We start from the raw sequence: 15862 nt of genomic DNA on the forward strand, positions 1-15862 counted from the left end.
CTCGCCCGTAGTGGCAATGCAGGTTTTATTATGCAATGCCGTAACCATGCGGCTTTTATTATGCGCAGCCTCACCCAGTGTTTTCCCACCCACATGCCCATACGAGTGCGGCTTCTTTCTACGCTGAACCTACAGATGTATGTGCAGAAAGAACATCTTTTTTTTTTTTTGGAAGATGACGCCAACTCTCAAGGATGGGGTCGGCACTCCGGGTACAGCGTTGTGCCAGAGGGATACAGAGGTTGTGCCACGCGAAACAGCAGCGGCTTGGCTTCGATGTCATCGTGAGCGAATACCCGGAAGTGTTTGCAGTTTCCCTACATCAGGCGCCATCGAGAGAGCCACTTGCGTGCGCCGATGCGGTGTCGTTGGGCATTCGTGTTTGGATTCTTTGTCAAGATGCACAGACGCGATTCACCGCTTATCTCCTCGACGTAATCCCCGCCTAACCACCGCACGCCTCATTAACAATAGAGGGTCCGCTGAGCTGGTCTGGGATAAGTTACGGATATTAGTTGCCTGTAAGCCGATTAGCGGCGGTTGCAGCGTGATGGCATTGTCGTGTTCACCTGTCTACATCTCGTCGGCTCAGGGAAGAGCAAAATCTGTGAGTCGTTCGCTTTGACCACATACGTGCTTGCTCCTGCTGTTGTTGCACCATAGCTTTCGTCGCGCTGATACGTTTATATGATAATGTTCGATGCCTGATAGCTAGTGCAAACATGTTATACGCCGTTACTGTGACTTAACGTGGAGCGAAGTATAATCAATTAGTACAAGACACCCAAGGACGGCCTGCTATTAGGTCATGTAATACTATACTTAGTGGAAGGGCAGTGATGACAGCTGATGCAAGAAATGGGTAATTACAGATCACTAGGAGAGGCATTCGTCCGGCACTGAACAAAAATTAAGCTGAAGATGAGCTTATTCCTTTTCAGTGCTGCTAGCCCTTACCATCTTTTGAATGAAGATGATAACGATGACAGCATTGACGAATGATACAAGTGCACTATTCTTCCTATGTGCTTTAAAAGTTGCATTAGTAGGTTTTAAAGCGAAAGCCTTAAGTGGTTCATACCCCTGATGGTATTGAAAAAAAAAAGAAAGAAACCCGTCGTCCGGTCCAATGGTAAAAAGAAAACTACCATCATTAGCAATGACTCATACCCCCCGCAAGCAAGCGAAAAATGAGATAGCTCATACCTCACGTAATGCAGATATTAGCATCACTCAGCAAAGTGAAGCGAACGGTGCATACATTCAATGAAATCGCGCATACAACGTACAGAAACGCGACCTATAATCGAGTAGTAAACAAAAAACACATACAGGTGACTTTCTCAATGGCTCATATCCCCGCAAGCAAGCAAAAAATGCAATGGCTCACACCCCCGTGAGGCTGAGGCTACAGGCGCTATGCGAAGTGAAGCGAACGGTCCATGTATTCATTCAAATTACTCATACAACACACAGAACAGCATGCGTTTCAATTCTCTGCTGAGATGATGCAACGTAAAGTCGAAGAGAAACGTTTCTGGCGCGAGTCTTATCCCGCTGTACGAGCGCGTGAAGCCGCAGCTATGCTTCGAAAACGAGCCGAAGAGAGTGAACTGCGAGAGCAGCGACGCGACGATGCGAGACTGCGCATTACCACGTGACCGGTAGGTCTACGCCTTCACGTGTTGCAGGAATGTAACATGCTGCCGAACTTTTTGTTTTTGTTATTGAGCATTGGTTAATATCTATGTATGCATTTATTTATTTGAAAAACAGTGTCAGCCTTAAACAGGCCATTACAGGGAGTAGACGGGTAGGTACACGTAGGAGTACAATGTACAATGAATCGAACTATACATCAGCAACAACAACCGATACAACAGCATCCGGTACAACATCCGATACAACCGATGCAACAAACAAATCGCAAGCCTCATAAGTAAACATAAAACATAAGTAGATATAAGATAAGCAAATATAACGCATGGTATAGCATAAGAAGGTATTCTTCCACCCTCTCCGCAAATTTCTCTGCAGTATCCATGCCAATAATTTAGTCCAAATTAAATACGAATTTTTGTAGGTTGATATTAGGGATAGCTGTTTTTATTGAGATGGCAGTTATATGGAAAACTGAAGCGCAAGAATGATGTCGGTGACACTTTCGCCGGCGTCGTTCTCGTATTGTCCCAATGAAGGGGGGGGGGGCGCAGGGACGGGCACCAGTTTTTGAAATTTTGTAGGCAAGCTATCTGCGCCTCGCTCCCGCCTCTGGCAGACGCGCTTGATAAAAATGAAAAAAAAAATAGAGATCAACGCGTTTCTCTGCAGCCTGTTGAGCAGGTGAAATGGCACCGTAGCTGAGCGCAATCGTCGCTCCGCTGAAACTCCCTACCTTTTCACTGGGCCCCGACTAACGACGAAGGTTTCCCATCGCTCCCCACCCGTGCATTCAGCCACACAGCGGCGGGTGATCGTCAATCTGTGACGTCTATGCTCTGCCGGCGATGCGCAGATCACGTGGCTACCTTCCAGTGCCTCGTGGGTCTGGAGTTCGCTGGCCGAGATCCCCAGGGTCGGCGGGTCATGGGCCTGACGTCCGGAATGGGTATGGCCACGGCCGTGGCCGCGAGCCCGGAGTCGTTGTGGGAGGTGCCGGAGTCCTGGAGCCTCGAGGAGGCCTCCACGGTGCCCGTGGCCTACGCCACGGTCTACTACGCGCTCATCGTGAAGGGCGACATGCGACCGGGAGAGTCCCTGTTGGTTCACTCCGGCAGCGGAGGCGTAGGGCAGGCGGCCATCTCGGTCGCACTGTCCATGCGATGCACCGTCTTCACTACCGTCGGTTAGTATCGAGTGCTGGTGGAAGAAAAAAAAAAGAAATGTCATGCAGGTCTACTCGTGCAGAAATCTTCTTAAGCAAAGACGGACAACTGTGTCGAAGCACAGGAGATTAACAAATTCATAGCTCTGCATCAAGCACATGTATTGCGGTTATGTAAAAAGCATCTATTAGATCATTCAAAGCGGACAAATTAGATGTGTCATTTTACATAAGTGAATTTGTTGCGTTGTTTACAAGGGTTCCGCAAAAGCTGTGTTTCCATATTACTGGCAAATCCGTGTTCTGGCAAATCCGTGTTCCCTATTCGAATAGATGTTAAATATAGGTGTACTCTGTTACTCAACCACAGAAATTATTGAATAAAATTTGTTGTATTCAAAGAAAAGACAAACAACGCTGAATTCTACCGACCGTAGAGAACAGAATAGGCTGTCCAAAATTTAACAAGAACTTTGGAAATTCGTTAAGTTCCAAAGCAACTGAAACATCAAATTTATGAATCTGCAACTCGACGTCAAACATTGATATAACGGGTCTCTATACCGCTTTTGTTGGAGCACCTGAATCGGGCGAGTTCGGTATATCAGTTAACGTGACTTTATATGGCTACGATGGTGAAATGGTTAGGAGAGCTTTACAAAGCTCCTACCCACCAATGCTTGGTTTATGTTATAGGGGTGTTTAGTGAAATAAATGTTTCTACTTTAGTTATCTCAATCGATGCAACTTATACAAATACATAATCTTTTATTGCCGAGTTACCGAGTTGTAAACGCGGTTCCAATGTGAGGACTAATTTTTCTATATTAAAAAAAAAAATGTTTGCAGAAGGTCTGATGCTGCTCTGTTTGGTATCACTGCGAGAAACACCGCGAAAGCCGTATAGAGAAAGGGAGAAGCGTGCTTGCAACGCTATGACATTAGTTAGACCAGCATAAGGCGAAGAAGAGGCGAGTAGTAGCAATGCTCACGCACATTATTAAATACCCAAGAGGATGTACGCGTGACAGAGTGATGTTTCGTTTTTAAAAAAAAATAGACAGTGTTATTCTTCATTTATTGTTTAGTTCTTGCGTTTCTTCTGTTATGATCAATTGCCTTGCGTTTGAATGCCGCTGCTTCTTCCAGAACGAGGAGCACCAGACATTGAGCAGTGTAGCGTGTGAGGTAATATAACAGCGCTATCGCCGCCGCGTTGCAGCGGTAACGGATCACGACATGACACGTGACTTTGTGCCGCGGACGGGCAGTGTGGTGATAACACCCATATGCAGAGATCCATTTTACCTTGAAGCCCGTGCTTGGCTTGATATAAATGACGCCTGGTACGAAGGCGCCCGAGCCGCTCATTGCGTGTCATTAGGTACGTTCACGATAGGTGTCATTGAAATCAAGTCAAACGTGGGCTTCAAGATGCGTTTCTGAATACGAGGGCTAGATACCTGACCTTCAATCAAGATTTCGCTGGTTCGACACTAACTGTCGCTTATTTACGTGTACGACCATCTGGTTTCATTCTGTTTCGTTGGTTTATTTCTGTGCATGCAATATTTTCTTTGCAAAGTGGAACGCGCAACGCGTCAACGACGGTTTTCCTCAGTTGAGTTGACATAGTTGAGTTGAGTTGAGATAGTTGAGTTGACTTTTTTGAATGCTTGCGCATTTAAAAAATCTGCTTCATGCAGTCCGCCCATTCTCACTTATACATCTTCAACGCAACAGACCTCATCTAATTCGGTGGCATCAATACCGAGTAAAAAGAAAGAAGAAAAGAAATGCATCTCTGCTCCCAAGTGTTTACAGGGAAAGCTACCGAAATTCTAAGAGCGCACCCCTTACTTAAGGAATTCCTGACGCTACCTTAAAAATTTACTGACATGTCATTATAAATCATAGTTCTTCGTATAAAATTTTCGGACATGGCAGCCATGCGCAAAATTCTTACCAGCCTCAGAGCACCCAGTATAATTTGCGAATAGCGTTTTTTTTTACAAACCAACTTAGGCTTAGTTTCTCAGCGTGCGTGCGCATCATGAAGCCATGACGCACACCGTGATCACGTGGCGAGCGGAAAAGCGCGGCTTTTAACACTCGCTCCCTTCCGCTCGCTCGATCGTTGCGATGCTGCTACACCGGGCCTTTTTTTAAAGCAAGCCAAAATACGGTAAACTGTTTTGAAATCTGTCACGCCACGCTGCGCACCAACGTTCCGGTTTGGGCGAGAAATTCGCGATTGGGGAATTCACGATTGGAAGCAAACGTTGTGACCTCGACGGCTCGCGACATGCGAGAGAACGAAAACCGCTGGCGTCTTGCCCGCACCGTGAGCAAGGATAACGCAGATTTCGCGCGCACTCATTGACCCATTTCCGCGGAAGGAACGAAAACAATGTTGCGCCTGCGGTGGGGCCTACTGCCTTGCGCAGAGCGCCCAGCCTCGGCGACCAACTCTGGGCCCGTCCGGCAGGCCCGCGAGGCATGACCCACGTGGCAGACCCGAGGTCCCGTCGGCGAAAGCTCCGCAGGACCACAAATGAAGTTGTTACCAAAAATCACCTTGCCAGCCTTATCTGAAAAAAAAATTTAATTGTGGGGTTTTACGTGCCAAAACCACTTTCTGATTATGAGGCACGCCGTAGTGGAGGACTCCGGAAATTTTGACCACCTGGGGTTCTTTAACGTGCACCTAAAGCTAAGTACACGGGTGTTCTCGCATCTCGCCCCCATCGAAATGCGGCCGCCGTGGCCGGGATTCGATACCGCGACCTCGTGCTCAGCAGCCCAACACCGTAGCCACTGAGCAACCACGGCGGGTTGCCAGCCTTATCTGACTCGGCGTTTCGCTTTGGTGTCTCATTAAATATTGCTTTGCCGAACACAGGTCGGAGCAGCTCAGCGTTTTGTTGTGCGCACACGTTTCCTTTTACCGCCTCAACAATCACTCAGGTTCTGTTTGCGCGCGCGCACGGGCTTAACTTGCTTAATCCTCCATAAAGCGAAATGCCAAATCAGTTTGACACGATAAATTACTCTTTCATAACTCCCTTTCACTTACGTTTGTGATAAGAAATGGATTATTCTAAGAGAAATTGAAAATCAACGCTCTACATTTGCGGAACATCGTGGTGAACCCCGCGCTTTGGCAGGCGAGTGTGGTATACGTCACAGACGTCAAAGCATTTCTTTTCGCATTTGAGCACTCGTGACGTAGTAAAAGTTGTTGAAAAGTTCAGCGTTAGGCTCGCTTAGATTATAATCTAATTGACCTTCATGTATAAATAATTGCTACGCCCGTGCAGACACCGCCAACGTTGATTACCTCACAGCGCTCTGGTACGGGACTTCCGGAGTGGCGTCGCCACCCGTACTTTGTTTCGTGTGCTTTATTTTTTTTTGCTTGTGCTTTTAAAGCCTTCATTCGCAGTAAGGGCTTATGCGAACCTGCGACTCCCTGAGTTAGGGCGAGTTAGTTAGTCGAAAGGCGAACGTTTTGGATCAGTCTCTCGCTGGTCAATTTTTCAGTGCGCAGTTGCAAACCCACAGAACTAAGCAGCGCTGAGCATTACGTCTACATGCACTGGCACTCTTCTTTTTTTTTGCCCGCAGTGGTTGCTCAGTGGCTATGGTGTTTGGCTGCTGAGCACGAGGTCATGGGATCGAATCCCGGCCACAGCGGCCGCATCTCGATGGGGGACACATGCGGAAACACCCGTGTACTTCGATTTAGATGCAGGTTAAAGAACCCCAGGTGGTCGAAATTTTCAGAGTCCTCCACTACAGCGTGCCTCGTAATCAGAAAGTAGTTTTGGTGCGTAAAACGCCATAATTTTTTTTTTTAAGGAGGTGATGGTGGTTCAAGCAGAGGTGAAGCAAGTCAGTGGCGAGACATTTCCATGTGCTGGTGGGAAATGGGTAGCTTGCCATTAGAGAACATCGGAGTTCATTAGAGAACATTAGAGTGTTCGCTTCTTGGTCGCTAGTCGAGGCTCGTCGCATCACTTCTGTCAATCGCCGGTGTGAATATGCCCCAAGAGTCACGTGTTTTTTTCACATTGCAGAAGGGCAGTGCTCGAATACAACTCAATTATCTCTTTCTCTAGAGTATCCCCTTAACCATACTCGTCTTGTAACGCGTATTCAGGTTCCCAGGAGAAGCGGGAGTTTCTTCTGCGCCGCTTCCCGCAGCTTGAAGAGAGGAACATCGCAAACTCTCGCGACTTGTCCTTCGAGGATCACGTGTTGCGGGAAACCAAAGGCAGAGGTAAGTGGAAAGGGTGCGCAAGAAAATTCTCGAGAAAGTGGCGGGTGGGAGGGAAAGTGATAGAGGAATCCAGTCTGTGACCCTTAATGACCATCGATTATCTTCTCTTTTCCTTACATGCCCGGCCCATGCCCATTTCTTTTTCTTGATTTCAACCAAGATGTCATTAACTCGCGTTTGTTCCCTCACCTAATCTGCTCTCTTCTTATCCCCTTAACGTTACACCCACCGTTCATCTTTCCATAACTCGTTGCGTCGTCCTCAATTTAAGCAGAACCATTTTTGTAAGCCTCCAGGTTTAATAATATTTGGGGTTTTACGTGCCAAAACCACTTTCTGATTATGAGGCACGCCGTAGTGGAGGACTCCGGAAATTTTGACCACCTGGGGTTCTTTAACGTGCACCTAAATCTAAGCACACGGGTGTTTTAGCATTTCGCCCCCATCGAAATGCGGCCGCCGTGGCCGGGATTCGATCCCGCGACCTCGTGCTCAGCAGCCCAACACCATAGCCACTGAGCAACCACGGCGGGTAGCCTCCAGGTTTCTGCCCTGTAGGTGAGTGCTGGTAAGACACGGCTGTTATACATTTTACTCTTGTGGGATAATGGCAACCTACTGTTCATGATCTAAGAATGCCTGCCAAACGCACCCCAGCCCATTCTTTTTCTTCTGATTATTGCAGTTTCATGATCGCGATTCGCGGTCACTACCTGCCCTAAGTTGATGGGCAGGTACCACTTCCTGTGCCTCGCAACCTATCGTAAACTGCTGTTCCCTTCCGAGACTGTTAAACATTACTTTAGTTTTCTGCAGCTTAATTTTCAGACCCACCCTTCTGCCTTGCCTGTCCAGGTCAGTGAGCATGTATTGCAGTTGGTCCCTTGAGTTACTAAGCATGGCAATATCATCAGCGAATCGCAAGATACTAAGGTATTCACCATTAACTCTTATCCCCAATTCTTCCCAATCCAGGTCTCTGAATACCTCCTGTAAACACGCTGTGAATAGCATTGGAGAGATCGTATCTCCCTGCCTGACGCCCTTCTTTATTGAGATCTTGTTGCTTTCTTTATGGAGAACTATGGTGGATGTGGATCCGCTATTTATATCTTTGAGTATTTTTACATATGGCTCTTCGACACCCTGATTCCGTAATGCCTGCTGAGGTTTCGAGTAAATCAAACGCTTTCTCGTAATCACTGAAAGCTACCTATAAGTGTTGGTTATATTCCGCACATTTCTCTGTCACCTGATTGATAGTGTGAAAATGGTCTATTGTTTATATGATTCGAATACTGATCCCCTCAGCACAGCAGCCCTGTCTTCAACCTATTCGACCATGGACTACACAGGCCTTGACTCAGGTTCGCCGGAGAATTATCAGAGACACAAACAGACAAGCAGGAAAGGGGGCGACGTCCGTAAGAATGCGGGCCGCATGAGGACGTTTACTTATGCGAGCTTTTCATTACACATACACTTGTATTTGCGGATCCACTCTTCTTACGCAGCCAAACGTTTCCTCATATTTGGGATTTATAAAAGTAATGTGAACGTATACATTCTGCGGACATCTTGTGACATACCTTTCACATGCAAGTTGCCACACAGAGACCGTTCACGAGAACATTCGCGCACATCTGACAAACTTAAGGTGCCGCGCCAAATCGATCTCCACATACCTAAATACCACGTACCCAATTGAGATTTTCTAATGCGCGTCATCCTTCGGCTTAGGTGCCCGGATTCATTTTTTGCTCCGTGTCGTTCGTCCTTCTTTTTCGTGCCCCAAAGGACCCGTAGCATCATATAGACTATAATTACTGTGAATGCACAAATGTCTGTACGCTTACCGCCGCCTACATGTGAGCGCAACAGCCTCCGACGCGATATTTGGCCTGCCAACATGAAAGTGATCGTTAATTATTTACCTAAACTTCATTCTTGTGGTTTCAAGCGGCTTCGAAACTCGGTATGCTCATCATTTTAAGCATCATGCTTATTTGTAAATAAACACCATTAAACTTGTTCGGTGGCATAATTTGAGAGCACGACGCTGTGTACAGAGTCCCGGTATTGAAACCATTACGCCAAGAACGCATGAATCGACAAGCGGCGTAGAACATCCTTAAGAAAGTCTCGCGGGCAAGCGAGCGCGCAGAGACGCTTGGCGCCTTTAGATTTGGCCTTCGCGGGGCGCAGTTTGAACGCAGGCGAGAGCATGCGCGCAAAAAACGCGCAGGTAACGAAAGCAACCAGAGAATCGTGTCCGCAGCAACAGCGAGAAGCTTCTGAGGAGCACACATTGGAACGAAGCCGGACTTGTCCGTGGGCAAATTATGCGTGAAAAAAAAAACACTACAGCACGTTTGTTTCATTGACGAAGCGCACGAGTGGCAGTAGAAAATGAATTTACGGGGCAGATCGTCTTAGAGTGTGTGGTATTCATTGCAGTTGCGTATCTCTGAAAATACGGCAGTCTTGGTTTCAAGGGCACAATAACTACGCATTACAGAGAATGGTGCGCACCATGTGACAATTTTCCAATGGGAATTTCTGCCCCTCTAATGCGTACATAATACATACAGGATGCATACATACATTGGTTGTTCAATAAACGCTGATAAAATAAAGTAAATCAAATAAAAGCTGATGCTGTGAGGTTATTATTTCTCAAAATTATTATTCAGCCTTTATAGCCCTCTATAATTGCTTTCCAATAGGTGAACTGCGCGCAACCCGCCTTTTCTACCGCACCTAGATCAGACGAAGACGAGACAGGACATCGCTCGCCCCGTCTGATCTTCCTTTCCTCTCTCCCCGTGTTTTTTTGCGCTTCAAGTATGCAGTTTCACAAATGCGCTATAATTTCAGCTCTTGCACATTTAGGGGACATGAGTCAGGCCATATCGCGTCACCCACTTAAGGATGGCCACAAGAATGACCACCAGAATGGCCATCATCTCTAGGTCTAATATTCCATGTCTCTTTCCACGTCCAAGCAACGCAAATTCATACCGTTCCCGAAAGCATCGCAACAATCCACTTGCCTGTTTGGTAGTACAGATGCTTCGTCTCTTGGACTTTTTTATGCGCCGCACGGTGAAAGAGGACGCTGCTTTGACGTGAGACAAGGTATATTAAGGACATTAGCGGCGATGTTGAAGTAGGTATCAGAAGAAGGCTTGACTCACGTTATCCAAGCTTGGTAGAAACGGCGGGAAGCGTGTATTTCGCTTACCGGGAATCATATAGAAACGGAGAAAATGGTGCCTGCGAATAATTTTCAGAAATAATGGATTTGGAGCATCAGTTTCAGTCTATATGAAACAAACCTTCCTGTATACCGGGACCTTGTGCTTATTAGGTTCGCGGCTCTAACTGTCACCAACGCACTTTGCCGACCAGGTGTCGACCTCGTGCTCAACTCGCTCGCCGGCGAGAAGCTGCAGGCCAGCGTGCGCTGCCTGGCGACCCGCGGCCGCTTCCTGGAGATCGGCAAGTTCGACATGTCCAGGGACTCGCCGCTCGGGATGTCCGTGCTCCTCAAGAGCGCCGTCGTGTACGGCGTCCTGCTGGAGTCGCTCTACGGCGACGGCCCGCACGCGGCGGAGGAGATGCGTCGCGTGCGGCGACTTCTGGGCGAGGGCATCGCGACGGGCGCGGTTCGACCGCTGGACGCCATTCGTTTCGCGAGGGACCGGGCCGAGGAGGCGTTCCGCTTCATGGCCTCCGGAAAGCACATTGGAAAGGTCATGCTCGAGGTGAGCCCTGCTTATCATATGCACACATCGACGAACAAATATATATGTATATATATATATATATATATATATATATATATATTATGCAGGAAAGAGACGATGAACTTTTTTGGGAAATGTATTTACTTCACGTTTACGGCTGGTGGCCCAGGCTTCCTCAGAGTACAGTATCACGCGGTACTGTATTCTGTCGAAGGCTGGTCCACCAGCCGGAAACGTGAATACGTCCTCCAAAAAATTCGTCGTCTAAACCCCCTTATATATATATATATATATATATATATATATATATATATATATATATATATATATATATATATATATATATATATATATATATATATATATATATATATATATATAGTTGGATAAATTAAACTCTTCTTGACCAGCGCAAATTTATTTATGCACTTGGAAAACGTTGTAGCGCAAGCCGACAAGGGCAACAGGGGCGCCGCAAACCCATCGCGCTCAATTCGCGTCGAAGTTCGAATACCTGAGCGCTCAACGCGCACAACAGTGCATTGGCTACGTCACGTTCCAAGCAGCAAAAAGTGGTAGCCCTTGAGCAATCAGGAAGAAAATATACGTGAAAAAAGAAACATTCGCACTTTTTTTTGTAGGCGAAGCATCGGAAGCGACAACAAGCTTTAGCGTTTCACTAAGGGCAACGTGTCTAAACAGGTCGGCTGAAGGTGACTCGGGAGGCGAAGAGAGCCGCCGGCGCGGCGTGGCAGCCGTCGCACCTGGGCGGTGCGCGCGAGATGGGAAAGGGATGGAAATGAAACACCGCCGGCTTCTGTCAGCACGATGTAAGCAAGAATTGCACTGACTTAACTGGACGTTCGCTGTACGCTTCGCTCAGCCCAGTCTGTGGGCGCACCACAGCGCGGTATGCGTACAGCTGCTGAGAAGGAACGTTAAGATGAAGCGTTAGCTCGGGCCCAACTCCGACGCGGCCTATTCAAATACATGTAAAGCGCAAAAACGTTTTTATGAGATAACCCCTGGACCGATTTTATTGAAATGTGTTGCAGATGAGAGAGAAAGGCAAATTCTAGTGACTGTTGGAAGCGGAATTTCGATTTAGGGTTTGAATTTTGTTTAAAATATCTTAAAATATACGACAGTTTGAAGAAGGAGAATAGCAGCACGAAGTTTACGAATTCATAGCTCTGCATCAAGCACATATATTGCGGTTATGTAAAAAGCATCTATTAGATCATTCAAAGCGGACAAATTAGATGTGTGATTTTACATCTTAAGTGAATTTGTTGCGTTGTTTACAAGGGTTCCGCAAAAGCTGTGTTTCCATATTACTGAATTTTTCAGATTCATGTGTAACACATCAATTTTGTCCGCTCTAAATGTATTACGAGATACAATTCACATATCTGTGATATCGTTTTTCATTGCTTAGTTACACAGTTGTAAACTTGATAGTTTCGTTTTCTGAAAATTTTTGGTTTTTGCCAATTCTTTATAAAATATTGACAATTTAAATCGAAAATTCGAAACCAACAGTCACTAGATTTTACGTTTTTTTTAAATGCAACAAACCTCGTCAAATGTGGTGCAGTGGTTGCCGAGAAAAACGAATTCTTCTTTTAGATGTATTTACATAGGACCACCCAAGCTAAAGCTTCCTTTAACGTGTATTGCCGCTAGCACACTTTATCGAGGTCAACGAATACATGGGAAAATAAGCCTGCACGATCTGTGCAGCTAATAGAAAGTAGAAAATTCAAAATACTCGACGCGTAACTTCCTGCACTGTTAAACCCGAGAAAAAAGAAAGCATATTCAGACTGTGAAATGGAAGCCAAGGTACAAGGTAGTCATACCTACTTAGTAGAACTTATAGCGCTAGCACCGCTTTCGTCAGGTCACTCAGGAACATCTTCTAAAGGAAGTGTATTCTTTGCACAGTTAATGTCATCCTCGACTGCTGGAGGAGTGCCTAGGGGAAACGGCACAGAGGAAAAGCAACCTGCTTCGTAACCCATTTTGAGGGCGGCCATCTAGAAGACGGTGCCAGCCGTATGCTTTCTGCTAAGCAGACAGGACTTCCATTCAGTGCTAAACTTGAATTTCGTAGTGGTGCGATGGGCCCTATGGAAGATCATTGAAAAGTTAACGAATTTCGGTTTCCTTCCTGGACGTCGCCATTTCTCGCACCGATAAATTTCGTGTCGTCATGAAATCGACATGAATTGGTGAATCAGCGTTATCTGTCAAATACAACTAAAATAACCTGTCTAAACTAAAAAGAAACAAACACCAGCAGTATATGCTACATCCCAACTACTGCAGATGCTTGCGTGGTAGAGGGTTTATGGTAGGGTCCTTTGCCTTTGAAAAACAGCAGTTATTAAAACACTTGCACAGTAATCAACAGCGGCTAAGCATGGAATGTCGCTGCAGTCAGCCTTTCTACAAGGGGTCCCGTCTTCATTGGAGCAATACAGCATCAGACACGAAAGCAGGGGCTGCCCTGATGAAACACAAGTCCTCTTGAGAACACGTTCACTTCTGCGAAACGTTTCGTTCGAGTATTGTCGATCACTTTACAGCTCTACCTTCCTGCGAACACCTTCCTTGTTTGAACTACAGAACGAGAAATTATGAAAATGCGGCCCACAGGTGACCTGGCAACACTCGTTCGAAGCAGTTTGTTTGGAATGGGCAGCCCAGGCAGAGGGAGATTATCTAGAATAGGAAATCCCGTCTGATACCCTACACGAAAGAACAGGGGTGGAGGGAGGTAGAAAGATAAAAAGAAAGTAGAGAAAGAGAGACAGGCAGCTCACCCAAACAGCCACAGCTTGTCACGATCACCGCACACTGTCAGAGCATAACATCCCATGAAGTACTATAAACATCAATTGCAGTTAAAACCATCTGGGCCAGGATTGTTGGGCCATCTGGGCCAGGATCTGGGCCAGGATAATATCTAACCATCTGGGCCAGGATAATAACCATCTGGGCCAGGATAATATCGTTCGCACCGTCTTCGACGACCTCTGCTGCGATGGCTTATTAGGTTGCAATTCCAAAATGAATTGCTCTGATAAGGCTGTATAATCAAAGCTAACTACAGCACAGTTGCGTGCGGTTCTCTTCTGTATATTGCAGTGAGGACAGTCACCCTGAACGTGTCCTAGGGTCTCCTCGCGACCACTGTCATTATGCGTAGCACTGTAGGCCGCTCGAATGCAATAAAGAAAAAAACAAAAGGCCTCCATCAAGCTGCTGGAGCACTCTAGCAAGTTATATTCATTGATTTCGGAAACATTACCAAGAAACATCGACGACATATTTCCAAGTAATTCCTCCTTTCAGTTAGCACGGCAGTATAACACGACATTGTCTTCACACCGCGGAACATCATGATATGTTCTATTATGTATTTTCAACGAACTCCATCCTCTTTTTGAGAAATTTGAAAAGACTGGCAATGAATTCGCACGATTGCTTCTACTTGCTTACTTTTGTTTATTTTACTTGCTTGCTTTCCGGGTCCTACGCTGCTGCTTCTGGGTGCGTAGATCGGTATAATTATTTCAGCATAGCTTGGGAACATTGGTGTGCTGAGAAATAAGACATTCCATGAGAATAAAGGTAAACATTTTGCAGTTAAAAAACATAAACATTGCTTGAGATTACGGGTTGCACAAAATTAAAGTACAGCAACTGTATGCATCACGATTAGTTGTCTCGCATTTAATTAACCTATTCACGAAGGCTTCACTTCACGTAGGTTCCACCATGTGATAATTACACAGCATTTGGTGAAACATTTCGCTAAAGCTTCGCATGACTCGATCATGTGCATAAATATGCATATTTTTTTGCTCGTTGCTATCGTGTCCTTTCCATATTTCGTGTCTCCTACATGCCATTAAGTCTCTCTATAACGAGCAGCAAGCCCCGCAAACATCTGTTTTTCTTATTTTTTCTATCTTTCCCGTTTGATGAGAGAAGAAATCAAAGGGAACGGAAAAGGCAATGAATGTGTAGGGTTGCTACAAATGAGGGTTTCTGCCTTGCGACCAGTTATCGGCAGGAAACAGAAGAGAGTGAATAAAATGAGAGCAGGTAGATGAGGACTTGGCGGAGAGACGCACCAGGTTGGTACAGCACAACGGAAGGTCAAAGGTGCAGCCACGAGTCAGTGAATGTCAGTGCTGCCAAGAAAGAAGAGTGCCCGCGGCGAACATTACGAATGGTGGCGAAGGAGAAAGAGAAGATTGGTTAAGTACAAGAGGAGAGGTGTGGGGCCGAGACACAGAACTCTTTTTTTGTTGTTGTTGCTTGTTAAGTACGGTTAGTTTCCTGCTCCTTAATGAGAAGTCAAAGCAGTCTTCACTCCCTTAAGCTGGCTTATCTAATAGCTTTACTTCTCGGCTTATGACGCCCACTGCTTTTGCAGTTTTGCTTTTATTTCCAAGCATTTCCCTGCGTGTTCTTCTTAAGGTCATCGTCTAGACTGCTTTGACTTCTTATTGCAGGCTTCACTACCTGTCTGTCGTATAATACGATCTTCCTTCCCTATCAGGTGCCCGTCTCTCCTCGGTTGTAGTTCGCGTTTAGTTAGTCTTTTTCACATGCTGCATGCAACCCGAGTGAGTTACGGCAAGAATGGGTATAGTGTTAATGCTCAAAACACTCGGCGAACATCGTCAGCCAGGAAGAAGCACAATGACGTGGCAAGAAACTCCAAAAATGAAACGTGTTGCAAATAAAAAAAAATGAAGGTAATTCAAATAACGTTCGCCAACTTTTCTCAATATAAGCATCAAATTTCACAAAACTTACCTAAGCTGTCTTGAGTCTTACGTCTAGTAATGATAAACAATTCTTTGTGAATGACGTTCGCAGGAGGGTGAAAATGTAGGCGCGGAGTTTGACAACCATGCCGTACCATCGTAGCTTTTGCACATTAATGTTTTTCGTATTACTGTCACGGGAAGCTTATGAGAATTAGTT

General features: G+C 46.0%; 1 protein-coding gene across 1 annotated transcript in view; it reads left to right on the forward strand.

The window, feature by feature from the left end:
• LOC139049280 (fatty acid synthase-like) overlaps positions 1-15862 on the forward strand; it is a 140300-nt gene that overhangs the window by 79810 nt on the left and 44628 nt on the right. Inside the window, exons 19-21 of the mRNA XM_070524657.1 lie at positions 2516-2845; positions 6987-7106; positions 10518-10873. Coding sequence (XP_070380758.1) covers positions 2516-2845; positions 6987-7106; positions 10518-10873 — 806 coding nt within the window. The remainder of the gene's footprint in view (positions 1-2515; positions 2846-6986; positions 7107-10517; positions 10874-15862) is intronic.

This window comes from Dermacentor albipictus, chromosome 8 (genome assembly GCF_038994185.2).
Source record: "Dermacentor albipictus isolate Rhodes 1998 colony chromosome 8, USDA_Dalb.pri_finalv2, whole genome shotgun sequence".
NCBI lineage: Eukaryota > Metazoa > Arthropoda > Arachnida > Ixodida > Ixodidae > Dermacentor > Dermacentor albipictus.